The sequence below is a fragment of the Gymnoscopelus microlampas genome, assembly GCF_963454915.1.
Source record: "Gymnoscopelus microlampas genome assembly, chromosome: 16".
In the NCBI taxonomy this organism is placed as follows: domain Eukaryota; kingdom Metazoa; phylum Chordata; class Actinopteri; order Myctophiformes; family Myctophidae; genus Gymnoscopelus; species Gymnoscopelus microlampas.
This window is the reverse complement of record NC_139953.1, coordinates 16,658,325-16,677,448: the sequence shown is the minus strand read 5'-3', so window position 1 is coordinate 16,677,448 and position 19,124 is coordinate 16,658,325. Positions and strand designations below refer to the sequence as shown.

The window sequence follows — 19,124 nt, the reverse complement described above, 5'->3', positions numbered from 1 at the left end:
TATTGTAAGCTGCTCTGGATAAGAGCGTCATGCTAAAAAATGACTTAATTGTAAATTGCATCATAGACAAAAATGTTCAAAAAGTGACACATCGCTGTGCGTTGTAAATCTGCTATTCATGCTGTTTTTAAGCCCGATTAAGAACGCTGTCGAAACTTCGCTATTATATAAATCAGTCTGTATTTTTACATCAGAGCTATGAGTGTGCGGCTGCTCTCTCTCTCTCACAGGATGGGGGGAGGGGAGGGGTGGGGGGGAGAAATGCACACCATTGTTGAGGTAGTGCTGAGTGCTGACCACAAGGCAAGTAGAAGTGTGAAGTACCACCATTCACACATAAGCAGTGAACTGTTTTTAGCTAATAAGGCATCCCCTACCCTCCCTGATCCCCATGGTGGTCACCGAGTGATTAGTGGACACCTTTCTACACTTGTTCAACGCGGTGTTAATGAGGATTGGTGTCCGGGATCCATTGCCTCCCTCTAAATGCCATGTACTGTTTATGTGCAGTAAGTATTATGTGTACATGATGGATAGCTTTACAGTAAGTCAAACTTAAGACAGTGTGTCACGCGTGGACACTTTCCATACTTCCATTCCAAGCTTGGTTAAATCCCTGCCCAAATATGGTCAAACAATGTGCCAAAGTTACAAGACTTTTTAGACCTTTATGTAGCATAGTGATGGTACTGAGCCTACGACTAGATCTGCTCAACTCCCCCTGTTAACCCATTAAGACCGGAGCCCGATTCTAAAAATGTTTTCTAAATCGTAACACTTTAAAAAAATATATGTATTCAAAGATTTGCACACATTTTTACCGATTTTTGTATAGCCAAAGAAATCAAAAAATGACACCGATGCGTTCCCGGTCTTAATGGGTTAAAGGTGCATGTTGGATCCAATGCCTTTGGATCAATGCCTTTGGCATCAACAGTGCCGTCGACTCAGTATATAGCCTGGTTTGCCTTACTAGGAGAAGCACAAGCAAACATGGAGTCATCACCGGCAGCAGGAGGGTTTATTCAAACTCCCACTTGTCTTTTTTTTTGCCCCCTCCATACACCCCAGTTACAGTATGCTCCTGTTGCTTAGCAACCAGCTGGGTCTTGGGAGAGCTGGATAAGTGTCACTGTTGTGTATGTATATCCACGGATCAGCGAGAGAGCAAACAGTGCTCTCTCTCTCCTGCTGCTCCCATCATCCCACTGTCACTTGCTGAGCTGAACATTATCCACAGTGAGTGAAGCCCCGATTTACACTTTGGTCGTGCGCCGGTGGCATGCACCGGAAATAGCAGATCTACAAGCTCCAGAACCCGTCACGCCATAACACGATGTGAGCTTGTAGATCTGCTATTTTCAGGGTGCATGACACTGCACGCAACGGATTATACAGTAAAGCCCTCGGCTGACCACTGCATGTATAATAACACCCATAACAGCCCATTCACATATCTTTGCTGTGGGGCAGAAACCTTGTATCTCATGTTTCAACCTTTTTTCCCGGAAATTAATCCTACATCATACAAAAGTGTCGTGTCACACAAAAGTAGTGAAAATAGCAGATCTCTTGTAGATCTGCTATTTTCACTATTTTAAAAATATAATAAATAAAGTAACAGTTTTAGACAAGTTTTCCACCCGACAACGACGATATATAGAAACTTGTTTTCTTCTTCCGGAAACAGTTTTTAGAATCGGCCCCACGTGTAAATGGACTAGACATGATGCTTAAGTTAGACTAAACATATAACATACAGACAGACACGGTATATAAAGTTTATGGTCTTTTTATTTGAAAAAAAAAAAAAATTAAAATAAGGACTAGCATGTACAACTTGGAATGAATGTAAACTGAACTCGGGCGAGCGGTCGCGATGGCCGTGCACCGAGACCGTTACAGTGTGTGCACTGCGGTACGCGGCGCACCTCCTCGCTATGCTCGCATCCGAGTCGAGAAACAGAAGAAAAGAAAAAAGAAAAAAAAATAGAATAAGTGAAGGCCAGTGATTCTCTCTTGCCAGAAAGAGGACACTCCATCTCAGCAAAAAAAAAGAAAGAAAAATAAAAGAAAGAAAAGTTCACCATAAGACTCTTGAAGCCCCGCCCCCTCTTTTAACAGGGCAAAGGACACACAACTAGAAGATGGCTGCCCAAATAACATTAAAAAAAAAAGAAAAAAAGAAAATTACATGCCAAACATTTGAAAATGTCATTTTTTTTGTACATTTTTTAAAACTCTTTATCTAGCATACAATTAAGTCCCATTCCACCTTTTTTTCCCCCCAGCTTGGGTCAGAACCGGCTTATATTCTCGTCTGGTCTTAACGGATTATGGGGGGGGGGGGTTCCTCTCCAAATACAAAAAAAACTGTACCAAACCAACAAGAGGACAGCTTATAGTGGAATCAGCACGCTCTGGTCACCCGGAGGGAAGGGGAGGGTGGGGGTGGTGTTTGGGGGTCTGAGGGGCTGGGGGGGTGGGGGGTGGTAGTGCTCCGGCCTCAAGCTGCATGCATGGAGAACAGAAAACAGAGAAATAAGTAGTAGTAGTAGAATTGAAGAGAGATGGCCAGCCCAGACATTTACCACTAGCAAAAGGGAACTGGAAGGAGTTCACCAAATGCTTACGCTTCAGTTTGAAGGTAGTAGTTACAGGGTTTGTTGTTACCGTTTAGTCTTATGTTGTTAAGTACTGATGCTAAACGGATCTTCGGAGGGTTATTAAAGGGGGACAGGATCACTAACCATTGTTTTCATGCAGATATTTTTTGTATATTTTTCTCTTTTTTTTGTTTGGTTGTTTTGTTTATCCTGTGTGGACAGAAGGATATTTTAATATTTCAACATTCAATTATTTTCTATACAGAAACAGTATGAATAAATGAACATTTTTCTTTTTTTTCCCAAGAGGTAAGTAAAACATTTTGGATATTTTTTTTGTTTGTTTTTCTTTTTTTGTCGTCTTCTAAGAGGGGACAGGACAGGGCAGGCAAGCTTCACTTCGCAGTCATCATCTGTACAAATTCTGCAGAGACAAAAACAGACAGAGAGAAGGAGAGAGAGAGAGAGACACGGAGAGAGAAAAGATAACATGAGAGAAAGGAGAGACAGGACAAGAGAACATTAGGACAGAGGCAGCAGGGCCAGTCACCTGCTAAATTGTTAAATGCTTTGTTAATTTTTTAATCAACTCGAGCAGGTTCGGAAACACGCGTCCTAATTAGTGTCCCCTTTCCTAACAGCTTCCGTGTCCATCTCATTAAGCCCGTTTCATTTTTTTTTTAAAGAAAAGAAAAGCTGCTGCATTGTGGTTTGTTACAGCAGTGACTATAGTGACACACACATTCAATCAATCAATGAGTACAATGTGAGTATGGAAGTCAGGCACATTTATGCAAATAACTTAAAAGACTTTCACAAATATTAACGCCCTGCAAGAAAATGAGAGTATCCTCTCATGTAATGTGCTGAGAGAAAAAGATAGGGGGGGGGGGGGGGCGGGTGAGAGAGAGAGAAGGGGAGTTTGAAAGAGAGTCAGAAGGCTCTTGGCAATGTGATGTAATTCAGAAGGACGTCTCTTTCTCCCATCTCTACTTTAGTAGCCTTCATCTATAGCCTTCATCTAATAGTCGATATTACGCGTGGCTGGCTGTGCTCTGCGGCTCACTATCGCCCTTTTGAAAAACTAATTCAAGAGCCTCTTTCTCTTCATGTGCGGTATAACAGAGTTTAACTCTTTAAGACCGGGGAAGCATTGTTTGCGTCATTTTAAAGATTTCTTTGGCTATTCAAAAATAGCAGATCTACAAGCTCATAGCGTGGCACCGAGTACCGAGCTATGAGCTTGTAGATCTGCTATTTTAGAAATGTCGTGAAGATTTGTGCAAATCATGGAATATGTATTTTTTTAAAGTGAACATTTGCAAAATATTTAGTTCCAGTAGCAAATATTTGAGTTACAAATGTTCGCTTAAAAAAAAGAAAATATTTGCACTTGATGTTCATGCTTTTTCAAAAATAGCAGATCTACAAGCTCAAGCTCATGAGCTTGTATATCTGCTATTTTTGAATAGCCAAACAAATCGAAAGTGACAGAGATGCGTTCCCCGGATTGAATGGGTTAACTAGTCAGTGCAGCGGTCTCGAACATAAAACGATCTGCATCGCGGGTTAAAATGAGTGTACAGTATACAAACATTTCAAAAAGACAGTTTTTGTATCCATGGATCGTTCGTTACCTTCGTAGTTGACCTGTCCATCTCCGTCAATGTCTGCTTCTCTGATCATCTCGTCCACTTCTTCGTCCGTTAGCTTCTCCCCCAGGTTTGTCATGACGTGACGGAGCTCTGCGGCGCTAATATAGCCATTTCCATCCTGGTGGACACACACACACACAGGCAGGCCAAGGTGAGAAATACAAAAATTCCCACCAGCTTGGTTAATGAACTGACATAGCAACAGGTGCTAAGCTAACAGGAAGTTGGAGAAACGCCTGGGCATATTTGACGAGGGTGTTTGTGCTTGAGTAGAGTAAGAGTCGTGACCTTTTAGCATATAATATAACTGGTTTGTTGGGTTATAAAAGGACCATACCAGTCATTGCCTATTCACAGCTTCGGCCATATATATCGTACATAAACATAGAGCATTTTCCCTTTAATGGCTTGATTTCACATTTTCTCCAAATGGCTTCATTGGAAATCGAACCAACATTTGGAAAATGGTCTGTAATAATGTCAAATTATGGTGGGGTTGAATTAGATGGGCTACACAAGACCAACTCATTCTTCGTTTGATCTCCATCTCATGAGGAGATAAAGCCTGGGAAATGACCAAAGTGCTTAACCGGAAGGACAGGAAGTGCAGTGCCCAGCCAGCTGGAACTTCCTGCATTCAAGTACATTCTGATACACTACACTTTTCGGCAGTAACTCTTGTCCAGCCTATGCCAGACCATTGGCATGGTCTAATTTCACCTCAACGGTCATCATGCTGCGATGTGTCTTTGTTTATTTAGTTGATTTAGCATTAGCTGATGACACAGCAGTTAATTAGCGTCACATCAAAATGGAAAAACATGCATTTAATTGTTATAAGGTACAGAACAGGTGTGGTTAGTAGACACAACATCACTGTCATTTAAAAAGGTCACTGCGCTGTGTCAACACACTGACAACATTCAGATGGGTTACCTTGTCAAATACCCGGAACGCCTCGCGGATCTCCTCCTCGCTGTCTGTGTCCTTCATTTTTCTGGCCATCATGGTCAGGAACTCGGGGAAGTCGATGGTTCCATTACCTGGAATGAGAGAGATTACAAAAATCTTTCATCAGAAAAATTGCTCTTGCGTAACACCTAACGGATAAAAATAAATGAGCGTTTAGTTGATTAGATCAATAGTTTAATTTGGCTCCCCTGCTGGTCTCTCATAATCATGAACTGATTAAGCCTAAAACTTCTGAATACGTATAAAAAAAAAGGCAAGCGTTTCTCCAAGCCCTTGAGAGGCTTTTCTCACACGCTGAGAGCAACTTGAGACCTGAGTCATCATGGCGAAGGGAACACCCCTCGAGTCATTCCCTGTACACAGCTTCCCTCCTGCCGTAAACAGCCTCGCCGCAGGCCCAGAAGCAGAGGATTTATATCGTTGCTGTCGGACAGAAACCTTGCATCTCCGCAAATATTGTACTTTTACTCCACTACAAATATTTGAAAACTTTTACTAGTTACTTTCTAGATTTTGATTATTATTACAAAACATACATTACCCACTTCAGCCCTATATACATTTCGACCATTTGAAAATAGCCGATCTACAAGCTCGGCTATTGTCAAAAGATTTGCATACATTTTATTTGAAAACTTGTGAGTATTTCTGCATTGCAGTATTGATACTTTTACTTAAGTAAAACATGCAAGTACTTTTTCCACCACTGCACGGGGAGCAGCACCATGGCAGGGAGGATGCTTAGCAGGTCATCCATAATGCAGACATATAGCCTGGCCTTCCTGGAACTTCCATAAATCAGAGGCTCATTGCCCCTGCTTCCCCTGTCAGGAGAACCTGTTTGTATAGAAGCATCTCTCTCCAATCCATCCATCCACCCATCCCCTCTCACTCTCTCTTCCTCCACCCAATCTGTCCATCCCTCTTTTCATTCTCGCATTCCACTCTTTCTACCCTCTTCATCAACAACTATAGCTTCTCCCGTTTTATCCCTCCATCCCCTATTCTCTCCTGTTCCATTCAACCCTGGCGCCTCGCTCTATCCCTCTTTTCATCCCCGCTCTCTTCTGCCGAGCCCCTACACATCCATAGTCTATACCTCTGCTCCTCGTTTGTTTCGATCGCTCAGCGTTTTGTACGTATTGTATGTATGTGCGTGCACTTATGTGGGTGGGCTGGAAAGCATGGGAGGATGGATAGGAGGATCAGCGAACCACTGTGCTAGTGGTGTGTGTGTGTGTGGGGGGGGGGGGCGGGGGGGATCGATATCCATGTTGCCGTTGTCAAGGCGGGATTAGCCGGGGATCAGGCCCTGTAGACAGGGGAAGGACCAGTGATCTGCACAGCTCCATGAAACCCCCCCCCCCCCCCCCCCCCCCCACAGACAGGAGGAGGGTGAAGGGCGGGGTGGGCAACCTGATAGCCGAATAGTTAGGGCACACATACCACATGGGCTCTAATGCCTGACAAACGAGTCCTTGGTTTGATTCCCAGCCGGCGCGGGCCATTTGCTGCATGTCACTCCGCTACTCTCTCACTCCGTGTTTCCTTAAGTGAGCACCGTCTGACGGCAGAACATTCTCGCGAACGTCCTATGTTTACTGGTGCTAGATTCTGTGAAAGTGTGTTGCTGGGACAGAGAAAGGTCGATAATGAAGTCTATTTTCTCCTGATTTTTCGCTCTGAAAAAAAGCCATTTTTGTATGAAAATATTGGGAAGGTTGTGTGGCTTGTGGTGATCGGGTCCAATATTTAGTTCAGAGACCATGGGGCTAAAGAATGGTTCAGAAGCTGTGTTCACGTTCACTCTTCCATTGGAAATAATAGACCTGCTTCTGATCTCTTAACAAGGCTGCTGCTTCAGGCAGATACAGGAAGTAAACCGGAGATGGCATGTCTTTATTTATTTTTTGTCTTGGCTTTCAGATATAGACCTGGAGAGATGCTACACAGTAAAATCCAGAGTGTTAATTTGACTTGTGTGCGATCTGGGGCGTAAGACTATATGTTGGGATTATAGGGAAAGGTCAGGGACAGAGAGGGCGGGGCAAAGGACCCAGTGGGATTAGGGAGGGGCTGTGGGACTAGGATTAACCAGCAATACAACGCACCGCAGATAGAGAGAGAGAGAGAGAAAAGGGAGAAAGAGGTAGTATAATAGATAAGGGAGGGGAGAGAGAGGCAGAGAAAGAGGTAGAGAAAGATATATTACAAGAGATCAGAGAGAGGGAGGGAGGTGTGGTGATGCGATGGGGCAGATGGTGATCTAATGGCCCGCGGTGGTGATCTAAGGACCTATTATCTAACACACAGAGACAGTCAGCAGCATCGAGGGAACACGTGCTGCCACTGGGGATGGGGGGGAGGGGGGGGGGTCCAGCTTTGGCCAGGGGAGGAAGGAACGATAACTAGAGAAGAAGTGTGGGCCCAGGAGTTGTATCTGCTCTGCTGCTCCACTAAAGCCTGGGGGCTCAATGCTGCTGCTTCAGTCACTTGGAGAGGAGAAGAGAGAGAGGGGAGGGGGATAAGGGTGCGGGGAGGGAGGGAAGGAGAGAAGGATTGTGGGGGAGGGACTGAGGCGAGAGAAGAGGTGGGAGGGAAGGAGAGCGACGTTGTCAATGAGTGAGTGGGCGAGAGCTGGAGTTGGGGAGGGATGGAGATGCGGAGAGGAGAGGAGTATACGTAAGGAGCGAGCCATGTGGGAGAGGGTAGTAGGACTACACATGAAGAGAGAGAGAGTGCTGACGCAAAACTAGACAGGGCTAAAGCATCTCAGTGGACTTCTATATATATATATATATATAGATGTGGTTGTGGCGAGGCGAGGAGAGAAAAGCATCGCCCTGACGATGCTGAAATGCTGTGGGGGTTAAAAGCTACTGTAGTTACCTCTATCTCTCGTACAGACCTAGGCGAAATAGCTGTTGAACCCATCGTTCAGTATTATATAAAACATGAAAGAAATTCCATATTCATACGATAATCGGTGTGTACTCGACTATTACTGACAGAACTAGCGGTACACGTTGAATAAGGTTAGGGTTACAAACCATAATCAAATAGAGTTTTACCTGTAACTGTGTAGTAAAGCAAAGGCAGACTTGATTCTGACATGAGCATTAGCAGATACAATTGCCGTCCAACAATTCTTTTCATCAAGTAGCCCAAGAGGTCATTCCTCATCTTCCTCAATTCTTCCTCTTGTCTAAAGCAAATTGTACCGTTTCTCATTCACCATCGGTCATTCGCTGCAAACCCTCATCGGTTGGTAAATAAAGCTGATGTTCAATGGCCAGCTGCCATCCCATTGCTTCCTATGTGGGTACTGGATGTGCAAAGCCTGGAGAGGCCTTATGTAACCACTTTTATTTTCCATTACTAGCTTCATTGCTGTCTGACCTAGATTGCATCAGCCAGGGGAGGCAGAGGCAGAACAAGAGGAGGTTAGCAGTGGTTTGTGCGAGCGTGTGTATGTGTATTATGTGCATGCATGCACAATTGAGTGTTCGTACTTGCAGTCAGCTGTGACAGGGGGGGTGGGGGGGAGAGAGAGTTGGCGAGAACGACGATGGTGGGAGGACATTTCGGTGGAGGCAGTGGAGCCGCGGTGCAATTGATTTCTCCTGATCAATGTGCTCCCCATTTACAAAATCCTATAAGCTGACAGAGCACCGGTGAAATACGGGCTGGGTTTGACAGTTCCCATTCCCCTACCTTACAGTCCCAAGGACAGACGGCCAGCTGGCCTGCAGGCATGAAAGCCAAGAACCAAATACTTGGCTCCTTCCCTTTTCTCTGTCCATCTTTCTCCATCTCTGTCTCTCTCTCAATCACAGTGCAATTAGACGGTCCTACAGTAAAGGGACTCAACATTCCGAGAGCATGAAGAGGATAGAGGAAGAACACGTCTATCTGTCTGTCCGTGTATTTGTCCGTCTCAGTAATAGCACCCGATGGCCTCACAGCCCAGGCTCTAACGCTGCCACAGTCTTTGACACTAGCTCTCACTTTTCTCTCTCGTGTACACGATTCTTCTCTGACATTGTCAACATTGATGGACCTTAACACACAGTGACTAAACTGCTGACACCCATCTGAGGGCGGGGGGCTAACTGGACAGTTGATGGGGATGAATGGTGAGGAAGGAAGGTTACAACACTGTATTGCAATGGCTCAGGAGCTAAAGCAGTCGTCTGAGAATCGGAAGGTTCCTGGTTAATCTGGGAAGTCTTCAGATGTCAAAAGCATGAAAACACCAGATAGTGATTGCTTGACCTGTTATTTGGAATGTTCTCGTAGTTCCATGTCTCACGCTTCCTCATTCCATGCTAATCATGAGAAATTGAGAATCATTTCCTCATCTTCATTTCCTGATTTGACGCTGACCTGAAGTGACTATTAAGAATCCACATATACATTTTTGGAATATCTTTGGAACTCTGCTTCTCCACGTGCGTGCGTGCGTGCGTGCGTGCGTGTACTAACCATCTGCGTCCACTTCATTGATCATGTCCTGCAGCTCAGCCTCTGTGGGGTTCTGACCCAGCGACCTCATGACGGTGCCCAGCTCTTTGGTGGTGATGGTGCCATCGCCATCCTTGTCGAATAAGGAGAAAGCCTCCTTGAACTCTGGAAGAGGTAGAGTGGAGTGGAAGGGTAAGGGTCAGAGAACTGTAGGCAAGGCATGGTGAAATGGGTTGTGTTAAGACTAGAAAAACTGAGGTTTTGTGTATGAGGTTTTGTGGAATACACAGGAAAAATCGGAGTGTTCATTTTTGTATTGAGCTCTAAAGCTACAGTACGTAGGACATAATCACAGAACAGCGCAAAGTAGGAGCTTGCAAGTTGCTAAGATAAAAGCAGATTTTACTCCCAATAACTTAAAACGCATGTGTCTATTCTGTGTTGGTACTGATGGGGTTCTGAATAGACACGGTACATGCGAACACATTTAAAATAACTTAGGCAATAGTGAGCATTAGCCTCAGAACAAGCTAATTACCCACCAAGGGAGTTTGGCTGAGAAGAATCATTCTGAACACAGCCTGAAGACTTACAGCAAAGCCCAAAAGCTCAAATTACCTATTAGTCATTTATCAAGAATGTCACAACATGCTTGTCCGGTTGGTGTAAACCATTGCTCGTCTGGAAAACTTGTTTTACACTAACTGCTTAGGTTAGAGTCCTGACTCATGCCACTGTTTAAAAGCCCCCTCCCCCTCCCCCCTATCACTCCACTGTCTGACAAGCTACCAAGGGAGGTACCAAGAGAGGGCCGACTGCCACCTTGTCCAATATTCTGATTCCTGACGCTTGATGGTGTAGACACATGCATAAACTGGCTAATGAGACACATGCACGTGGACTATGATTGCCGTTAAGAATTCACTCGAGTAAATTGATCAAACATTTAATTGAAAGTTACGCGGTTCAGATTTCCCAACGTTCATTATCGGAAACTAAGGCTACATAATTATCTGTAGGACCTTAGTGGCTATACTCTGTCAGGACCAGGACCTAAGTTACGTAGCCAGAGCCAGCTCAAACAAGCCAAAAAATATACCAGATTCATAACATGACAGAAAAACATCAGGCGCTGACAGTCTTTGAAACACAGAGCCAAAGCCATGGGTCTGTGTGTAGCCGTTGAGCCGAGAGCGCACGGTGACGCCAGCCTCTCACCTCTAACGAGCCAAAACATATTCCACGTTCATAACATAACTGAACAACAGCGGCCCGTCTCCCCTGATTAACATGATCTGATTGTTTGTATCTGTCCGGTGTGAATGCACGATTCAATGCCAGATACACAACATCAAAGCCTGAGGGATTTGGACAGGCAGCGGACAACTAAAACTATTGCAGAGTTTAGAGCCTAATTTATGCTCTGCAGATCTACAAGCTTTCAGAGTTTAAGGGATATTGCTGGTTGGAGTGACCATTAGGTTAATAATAAACACACAACAGAGTCGCAGTCATGACAGCAATGGCACAAACAATTGGCTACATAATAATAATTAATAAATAAAATAAAAGTCACATTTTGTGTTTTGGTATTCGGTTTTCGGCTTAAGTGTTTCCTCATTTTCGGTCAGGAATTTTCATTTTGGTCCATCTTTAAAAATCATTGCTTATCAATTAATCGATTGAATCAATGAATCATTAAACTATCAATTAATGAATTATAATTGATCATTTGCATCCCTAATGTAGATGATGATAGTATGCATTGTCAACAGCAACGGCGTGCCACTGTAGGGGCAGAGCTGTCTGGAGAGGGTCTGCTGAACTTATTTTACACTGGAAGTCACTGGAGGTGCGTATGACGTGATGTCATAGTATGGACATCATAGATTGGTCACATGATGTCCGACGTCCGAGAAGCGACGGCGTTATTAGACCCCATCTTGTTTAGTTAGTGGCAGAAGGCTGAGCCGTGTAGAACAGGTTGTCAGTTACTTTACGTATAGCCCCACAAAACCAATCATAAGCTCACGCTGCTACATATATAACGTCATAGAACAGCAAACTTAACAGCACATGTGATGTCCGTTCTCTGCTATAGTGAGTTACACCAAGCTGCAGCAGAGAATTGATACAGATATTTGCCAACTGAACTGCATTGCAAATTCTGTGGCTTCGTTCACCAACTGCACCCCTAAAAAATAGTAACTTGCAAACTAAAGATTGAGCAGTGTCATGACAGCTACTTTGTAGAACTTAATTTTCTTTGCACTCCATTTACTTGACCATTTACCCTGTCGCTTGTTGACTAGGGTTCATGGCACTTGCGATCTTGCACTTTGTAAGGTAATCTGGATAAGAGCTTCTGCTAAATGCCTAAATTGTTATTGTAAATTGACACAGAGGGATTTGAATGTCAAAAGTGTGTGTGTCGCAAATTCACGGTCTTCCTACCTGCAATCTGCTCCTCTGTTAGTTGGTCAGCCTGTGGTTGGAAAAAACGAAGAGGGAGGGGAGAAGAGGAAAGAAAACAAACAAGTTACTCAACAGGCGATTATTCCAACCATTTCATCATTGCTTCCCACAAAATCCCCACCCTTCGGCCAAACTTCCTTAACACAGGGAACAGTGTTCAGGGACCTACCCACTACTGAACTATGCCTGTCACAGGGGGCCTTGGCCAGACCCCGCACACATCTCTCTTACAAGGTCCCAAGATTTTATTTAAATTTTGAGTCAACATCCCTCCAGTCCAAAATGATGCCTTTTCTTAAAGGACATCCATTTGAGGGCGACATGTTCTTCTCCAAACAGAATTACCCCTCACTCAATTGAGTTTGTCAAGAGAAGTGCCATTAGACCGGCATAAAACTTTCTAAGACCTTTGAAAAGGTCATTTTAATGACCATCATCGACTCCTATTGCCTTGGAATGGACAGCAACTCTATAAATCAAAACCAGGGAGGGATACTCGGATCCAACTGTTGCGGGTTTAGTAGAGCCATATGAAATCCGTGTTAACGGAATCGCGGACGGAATCGCGGAAATGACCAATAAAAATGGAATTGGAATAAAACACGGAATATTGCAGAATTTGGAAAATAAATAAAAAAATCGCGGTAATTTTTTTTTTTTTACCGCGATTTTTTACAAATCCACGGGACACCACCATTTTGCATGGCCACATCCTACTTTATAAACAGTAAAATCCACGTAGAAATAGTCTTAGAAAGACGATAGAAACAATAATACATGGGCGACGCCATTTTGCGCATGCTCAGACCGAATTAGACCGAATTATTTTGGGAACATTTTTGCGTATAACACAACAAGGGCCATGTATGGACTGTTATATGTTGAACATTTATTCATTTCCACTTACCAGACACTTTTTTAATGGTAAAAATGAGCATAAAAAGCAAAATACAGAATTCAGAAATATTAAAATGGAAAAAACAGAATTTGGGAAAAAATAAAACGGAATTGGGAAAAAAATAAAACGGATTTCATATGGCTCTAGGGTTTAGGGATCAAAACAAGACTATATTGTTTTACAACTAAATGAATTCACAATGTGCAGTATTACAATCAGTGAAAATATCACCCTAGTCCTTTAAAGAAAAAGGGAAAGGGGTAGGTAACAAGTGTAAGAAAGAAACTAGAGATAAAGGATCATCTGGAGGCCAGGAGTGGATGTCTAGGCAGGGTTGTTTCAGGACAGCATGGGAGTATTTTTTTCCACAGTGCTTTTACTGCCTAACAACAGAGGGAATGGGCTGCTGAGTTTGGTGTGGTTTGATTCCCTACCCAGGCTGTTCCCTGCACTAGCTAGGCTTTCTGTAATGGCAAGTGATGACTCACACAATGGCTTTAAATGGCTTTGGTAGCCCGCATCTAGTATGGTAGTTGTTCCCGAGTCTCGAGGCTGAAGGCAAAGGGTGACCGTGACTTTGCTGTCAGGGCTCCTCGACTCTTTGATGAATCATTTTTTTAAATGTACTTTCCAAGGCAGACCTTTCCATAAATTAAAAATGTATTCAAAAATACATACATTGTTTCTCATGGCACAAAACATTTTTAATTCTATTGCAAAATTATTTCTTCAGTTTATATAATGCACTTTGTAACCTTGTTTTGATTGATGTGCTATATTATTATTACTATCATCATCTAACTGGAAGAACCCCCCCTCCCCCCGTGCACAGATGGATAGCATTGTGGAGGAGTCATTGCTTTCAAACAAACATCCCCAGTAATAAAGTGTGAACAACCGAGCTAGCAGTGCAAATGCCAGCTCCCGCAGGTATCCTCCCTTCCCCCATGTGGGAAAACACAAGCTTATTGTTATTATTATTACAGCAACAAGGCACTGACGTCATTCCACCTGGCAGAAAAACAGGGCCGCAAACAGACAAGCGCACAAGAACCCACCCACTCACTCACTCTCTATATGAACCTACAGACCTACATTATGTACCTACCCACACTGACTGACAGACAGATGGTACACACAGTCACACGCACCATCCCTATTAATGGCCATTCTTCCTCAACACCAATATTTTCCGTTCCCAAAATTCCTGTGAATTAGTCAGAGTAGCCAGTTCAGCCCCGAAGCTAATTCCTGCAAACCTGATGGAGGGTTTTGTGTTTGCACAAGGAGTCTGGCCTCTCTGATACAGCCGATCAACAGAAGCAGAACCATGCTTACATTCAAGGGTGCCGTAGGCTCGCCATGTGATGATGAATAATGAATAGAACTCTGTTTTGGACCGGATGCGATTTCATCCGATTGGCGTGCATACACCATCAGATGCTCCTTCAGCTCTAGCTTTTTTTCTAAGCCATGTCTGGAGAATTAGCTGTGGGAGGCATCGATCTGCACAGACTTCAATGGCTTTGATAATATTACAGTAGCCCGACATGATTTGATCATGTGTGCCACCCACATAGCCTAATGGCCTTACTGTAGCTTTTCATCTCTGTTGTTCCTCTGTCACCGGCCTTAAGCCCGAGTTATACTTAGTTGCGAGCAGGTGTCTGAAAATACTAAATAGCCAATCTGCAAGCTCACAAACGTGTCGTGTGTGTGTGTGTGTGTGTGTGTGTGTGTGTGTGTGTGTGTGAACTTGTAGATCTGCTATTTTCAGTACATACACGTGGGTGGCGTGTGCAAACACTGCTAGCATGCTCCTCCTCCTGTGTTCCCTCTCTATCCCTTTTACTTTCCCTTCTGTCCTACATCTATCTTTCTATGTCACGCTCCTGATTCATTTCCCCCCCATTCATCTCTCTGTCTCTTCTCTTTTCCTTCTATTTCTAACATTATCCCTCCCTACCCTCTCTCCCTATCCTTTCCCATCTGCCGCTCCCTTACTTTCCCTCTCCGTCTCTATCCTGGGGTGTGGGGTTCAGTGACTCAGTACCGAGTATCCTCCCCTGGCTCAGACCCAGGCTGCTGGGCCTGAGCAACACTGCTGCGCCACCCAGTCCCGCTACCGGCCCATCCCTTCCTCCCTCCTTCCCCTTCTTCTTCCCTTGGCTTTTTGGAGCTCAGCCCATATGAACTCCTCCTCCTCCTCCTCAGGCCTCTCTCTCTCTCTCTCTCCTTCTGATACACTGCTCCGAGGAAACTCCCTCTGATTCATGATCCATGCCACCCTATGGAGAGGCATGTGCGGTGCCAGGCCTCCAGCCCTAACGACAGCTTGTAGGGGCGAATAGGTGGTTGCGGGGGTGGGGGGAATGCTGGCAAACGCTTGTTGGCAACAGTGGGTCAGCCACTCCCGCGGTTGCCTGGGCAGCCAGCCCCTGCAGTGAGCTTCCAAACAAGAGCAAGGGGTGTGCATGTACCGTATGTGTGTTTGGGGGAGTTCTCTGTGAACATTTTTGAATCCCTCCCACAGAGAACTGTGTTTAGTTCAATGATTACAATGCAGAATTGTGTAAGGGAGGGCAACCAGGCAACTTGTGCCATAACAACAAACAACACAACAACTACGAGGTGTTGTTTTGCGGCCTGGCATCGTTGGCCTGTAACCACGTGTGGAAACATGCACAATAGTGAAGTAGCAGCTCTGTATGCAGTGACAGTCATGTGAAAGGTGCAAAACCAGCCAGTCACTGACAGATGGACGTGACACACACACGTCTACATACACACTCACAGCACGTGTTTTTTCCACACACAAAGAGTCATTGTGACAAACACAGCCACGCGCTCCCTTTCTATAGGAGCTTTCAGCTCAACAGAGTGCTGAACGCCTCTTCTCTATTGACCTAAGACAAAAGACAGAAAGGGGCCTGTTGCTCCAGGGGCGCAGGGAGAATGGGAGGGTGTAACCAACACCAGCCTCTCCATGCCCTGCAGGGCCAGGCCAGTCCACCATATGGCCCGATGGCACTCGAGGTGCTCGTGGGCGGCTGGGTGTACCATAGTGGTACACTACATTATAGTGTTATAGTGCTGGACACTACTATAACATATAATAGGACATGGCGATGGTTTGGCCGCCAAGCACATCAATTATTCATCGCAGCGTATCAGATGTCCTCAGAGTTACTAAACATGCATCAGCAAACAAGGGCGTAACAGGAATAGGATAGCAGCCTCCGTATGGTCCGACTACTTATTGGATACTTCCACCTCAATGGGGGGGATGTTTCTACTTCAGTGGGCGTATTGATGAGGACAAGGGGCTTACGCCTGTGGACTATAACTTCTCAGAGATGCTGATACGCAGGCTAGCTCCATAACAATTCCATTTTACACTCCAATTACTGTGTGGCGCTGCAATGTGAAACTGTGTTGTGGCTCAATACCATATATGGGATATTTGATCACAGCTGTGTGTGTGTGTGCTGGGGGGGTTCTGTGGCTTCTTGGCTCCCTTGCGCTATCAATGATCCATCAAGGTTGATAATCAATGGATTCGCTTGAAGGCATCTATTCAATAATCAGATCCTGACTTCTCTTGGCATGACAAAGCCAGTAGGAAGGTTCTGTTCATTATCTGGTTGCAGATGTCAGAAATGGCTGGTATGAGCATGTGTCTGTGCATGTGTGAGAAACATCTGGTGCAAATGGTTATACTAGAGAGTACGGTAATGCACATGTTTTATTTTATGAGCCAATTTAGGCTGATGGATCCCACATTATAGGGTTTACTGGTCTTTTAATTAGAGTTCCAAACTTAAAGTTGCTACTACCAAAAAGAGACATTACTGTAGTGTAGATATTATATTCATTTAAAAAACATATAACAAGGGGTTGATCTTTTTTTAAAGTCATCCTAACTTTACAGCTGTTGATGTTTTGCACTAGCAAGTGCCAGAAAGCTTCTTGGACAAACTGGCACAGGATTTGCATACCATCGAGAATTTGCAAGAGGCAACCAAATCAACCAGCATATCATGAAGATAAAACCTATAATGCATGCATGACAGCGAAGGCGGATCTGCACCTGTTATCATTGTTCAGCAGCAGCCATATGCATGGGCCAGGTGACATACAGCACATGGGTGTTCAACAGGGGGTCCGGGACCCCTAGGGGGTCCTCAGAGTAACTACAGGGGGTCCACCAAATATTTGCGTGATGGAGAACATTAGCCAAAAATAGCAGATCTACAAGCTCACAATGCCTCACAGCATGAGGCGTTGTGAGCTTGTAGATCTGTTATGTTTAGTGTTAAAGCTTGTAGATCTGCCATTTTTACTTGTAGGCTTATTTTCGGAGAGTTGGTGTAGAAGGAAAAAGAGCAGACCAAGTACAGAGCCAACGGTCAAAGTTGACTAAATATTGAAGGTTTAAAAAGGTGAACGGTCTGAAAATACACATTCACATGAATCCAACACTGAACATAGCTGTCGAACAAGTCTATGAAGCCATCTAAGAAATCTATGAAAAAGTTTAATCTGCAACACAATGTTATAATACAATATGTAGTGGTGGGAGTCCCTGCTTCATTTCTCTCTCAGCTAGGGGGTCCTTAGCCTGAAAAACGTTGAAAACCCCTGGTCTCTAAGTCAAACAGCAAATTGTAACATTTGCAATTAGAATATGGGGCGATTTCCGTTGCGGAACACTGTCGATCATGCGATGTTGCAATGCAATTCTCCACCATGGGTAGATCGTCTCGACAGACAGGCGCAACATGGTGCAACGTAGAGGGAAGCCTATTCTAGAGACAGATTCATTTCCTCAACATGAGAGAGGAGCGCCCTTCAGGCATTCACCTCACTAGTGCCATTCTGTAAAAAAAAAAAAAAAAAGAAACCTGCATGTTAACCTAAAACACGCAACATTATGGATGGATCTGGTCCCCCCGGTGGAAGTGAGTTATTGTATCGTTGATCGATCTGTCAGGACTCGGGAGGAATCAAAATGCCAGCATGGAGCTAACGTTAGTACTCGGATCGTTCAGAGGCTATAGTGTGTGAACACGCCTGTGCTTCTTCTTAAGGCGGATTGTGAAATGTAGCCCAATGCACTTATACGACTAGCCTACATACATTATGCCATAATAACCCAGAATAGCTTCATCTAGCTAGAACAGTCCCGGAAATTAATTCAATCTGCACCGCGGAACCACAACATGATCACCCAATACAGACATATATATAGCCATATAGAATTGCGCAGTTTGTGGAGGAACAGCGTTCCATTTCGAAAGGAAGCATCGTCCCAGAAATGAGTAGTACACACACACACAAATAAAATATCACACACACGACACTTCAACATGATCCCATACATACAACAACTTAAAAAAAACGTTTAGAGGAATACGCTTTTACGGGGCGTTCCTCGTCCTTTTAGTGTAAAGAAAAAAAATCCTGCCTGTATGAGTATCTATCGCGAATAAATCCGGGTGGAAAAAAGACTTCAACACACCACTACCTAATGCTACACCAGACCGTGCCTAAACCGTGCCAAACGACCATTAAAACGCGTTTGCCCCAATAACACAGAATGAATGAGGAAGATATACGTACCATGTTGTCTGTTGGTGGTGGTGGAGGTGGTGTTTGTGTGCTTGGTGGTGGTGTATGGAAGCAGACTGTTCCTTAGATGGAGTTCCACTAGCAGCAGCGTGTATATCTGCCGTGGTGTGGTCTCAGAACCCTGGGAGGGAGGGGGAGGGTTGTAGAGGGGAGGCGCGGTGGGGGTTGACTCAACAGCGTTGTGTATCCCTCCGCCACACTGCTCTGCTGTTGGCACAGACCACTCACTTCCTTATATCAGTTCAATTCAGTGTTGTTGGGTTCAAAGCTAAAGCTTCAAGAAGATTCGTCGGTAACAGGACATCTGGGCACCTCAGTGTTAAATTGACTATCCCCCCCCCCCCCCCCCCCAATGCTGAAAAATAAAATATTTGGAAAATGTTTTTAAGTAAAGTAAAGTATACATGATTAGAACATGCTTAC

General features: G+C 44.4%; 1 protein-coding gene across 1 annotated transcript; it reads right to left on the bottom strand.

Annotated features, from left to right (window-relative positions):
- Window positions 1-1,776: 1,776 nt before the first annotated feature.
- LOC311062659 (calmodulin-1) lies at window positions 1,777-18,821 on the bottom strand. Its single transcript, XM_084081866.1, has 6 exons — window positions 18,693-18,821; window positions 12,152-12,182; window positions 9,719-9,862; window positions 5,198-5,304; window positions 4,244-4,379; window positions 1,777-3,030 (listed from the first exon to the last, which is right to left on the bottom strand). Exons 1-6 carry the CDS (start codon window positions 18,693-18,695, stop codon window positions 3,002-3,004), a joined length of 450 nt encoding a protein of 149 aa, XP_083937992.1. The 5' UTR covers window positions 18,696-18,821; the 3' UTR covers window positions 1,777-3,001.
- Between the last annotated feature and the right edge of the window lie 303 nt (window positions 18,822-19,124).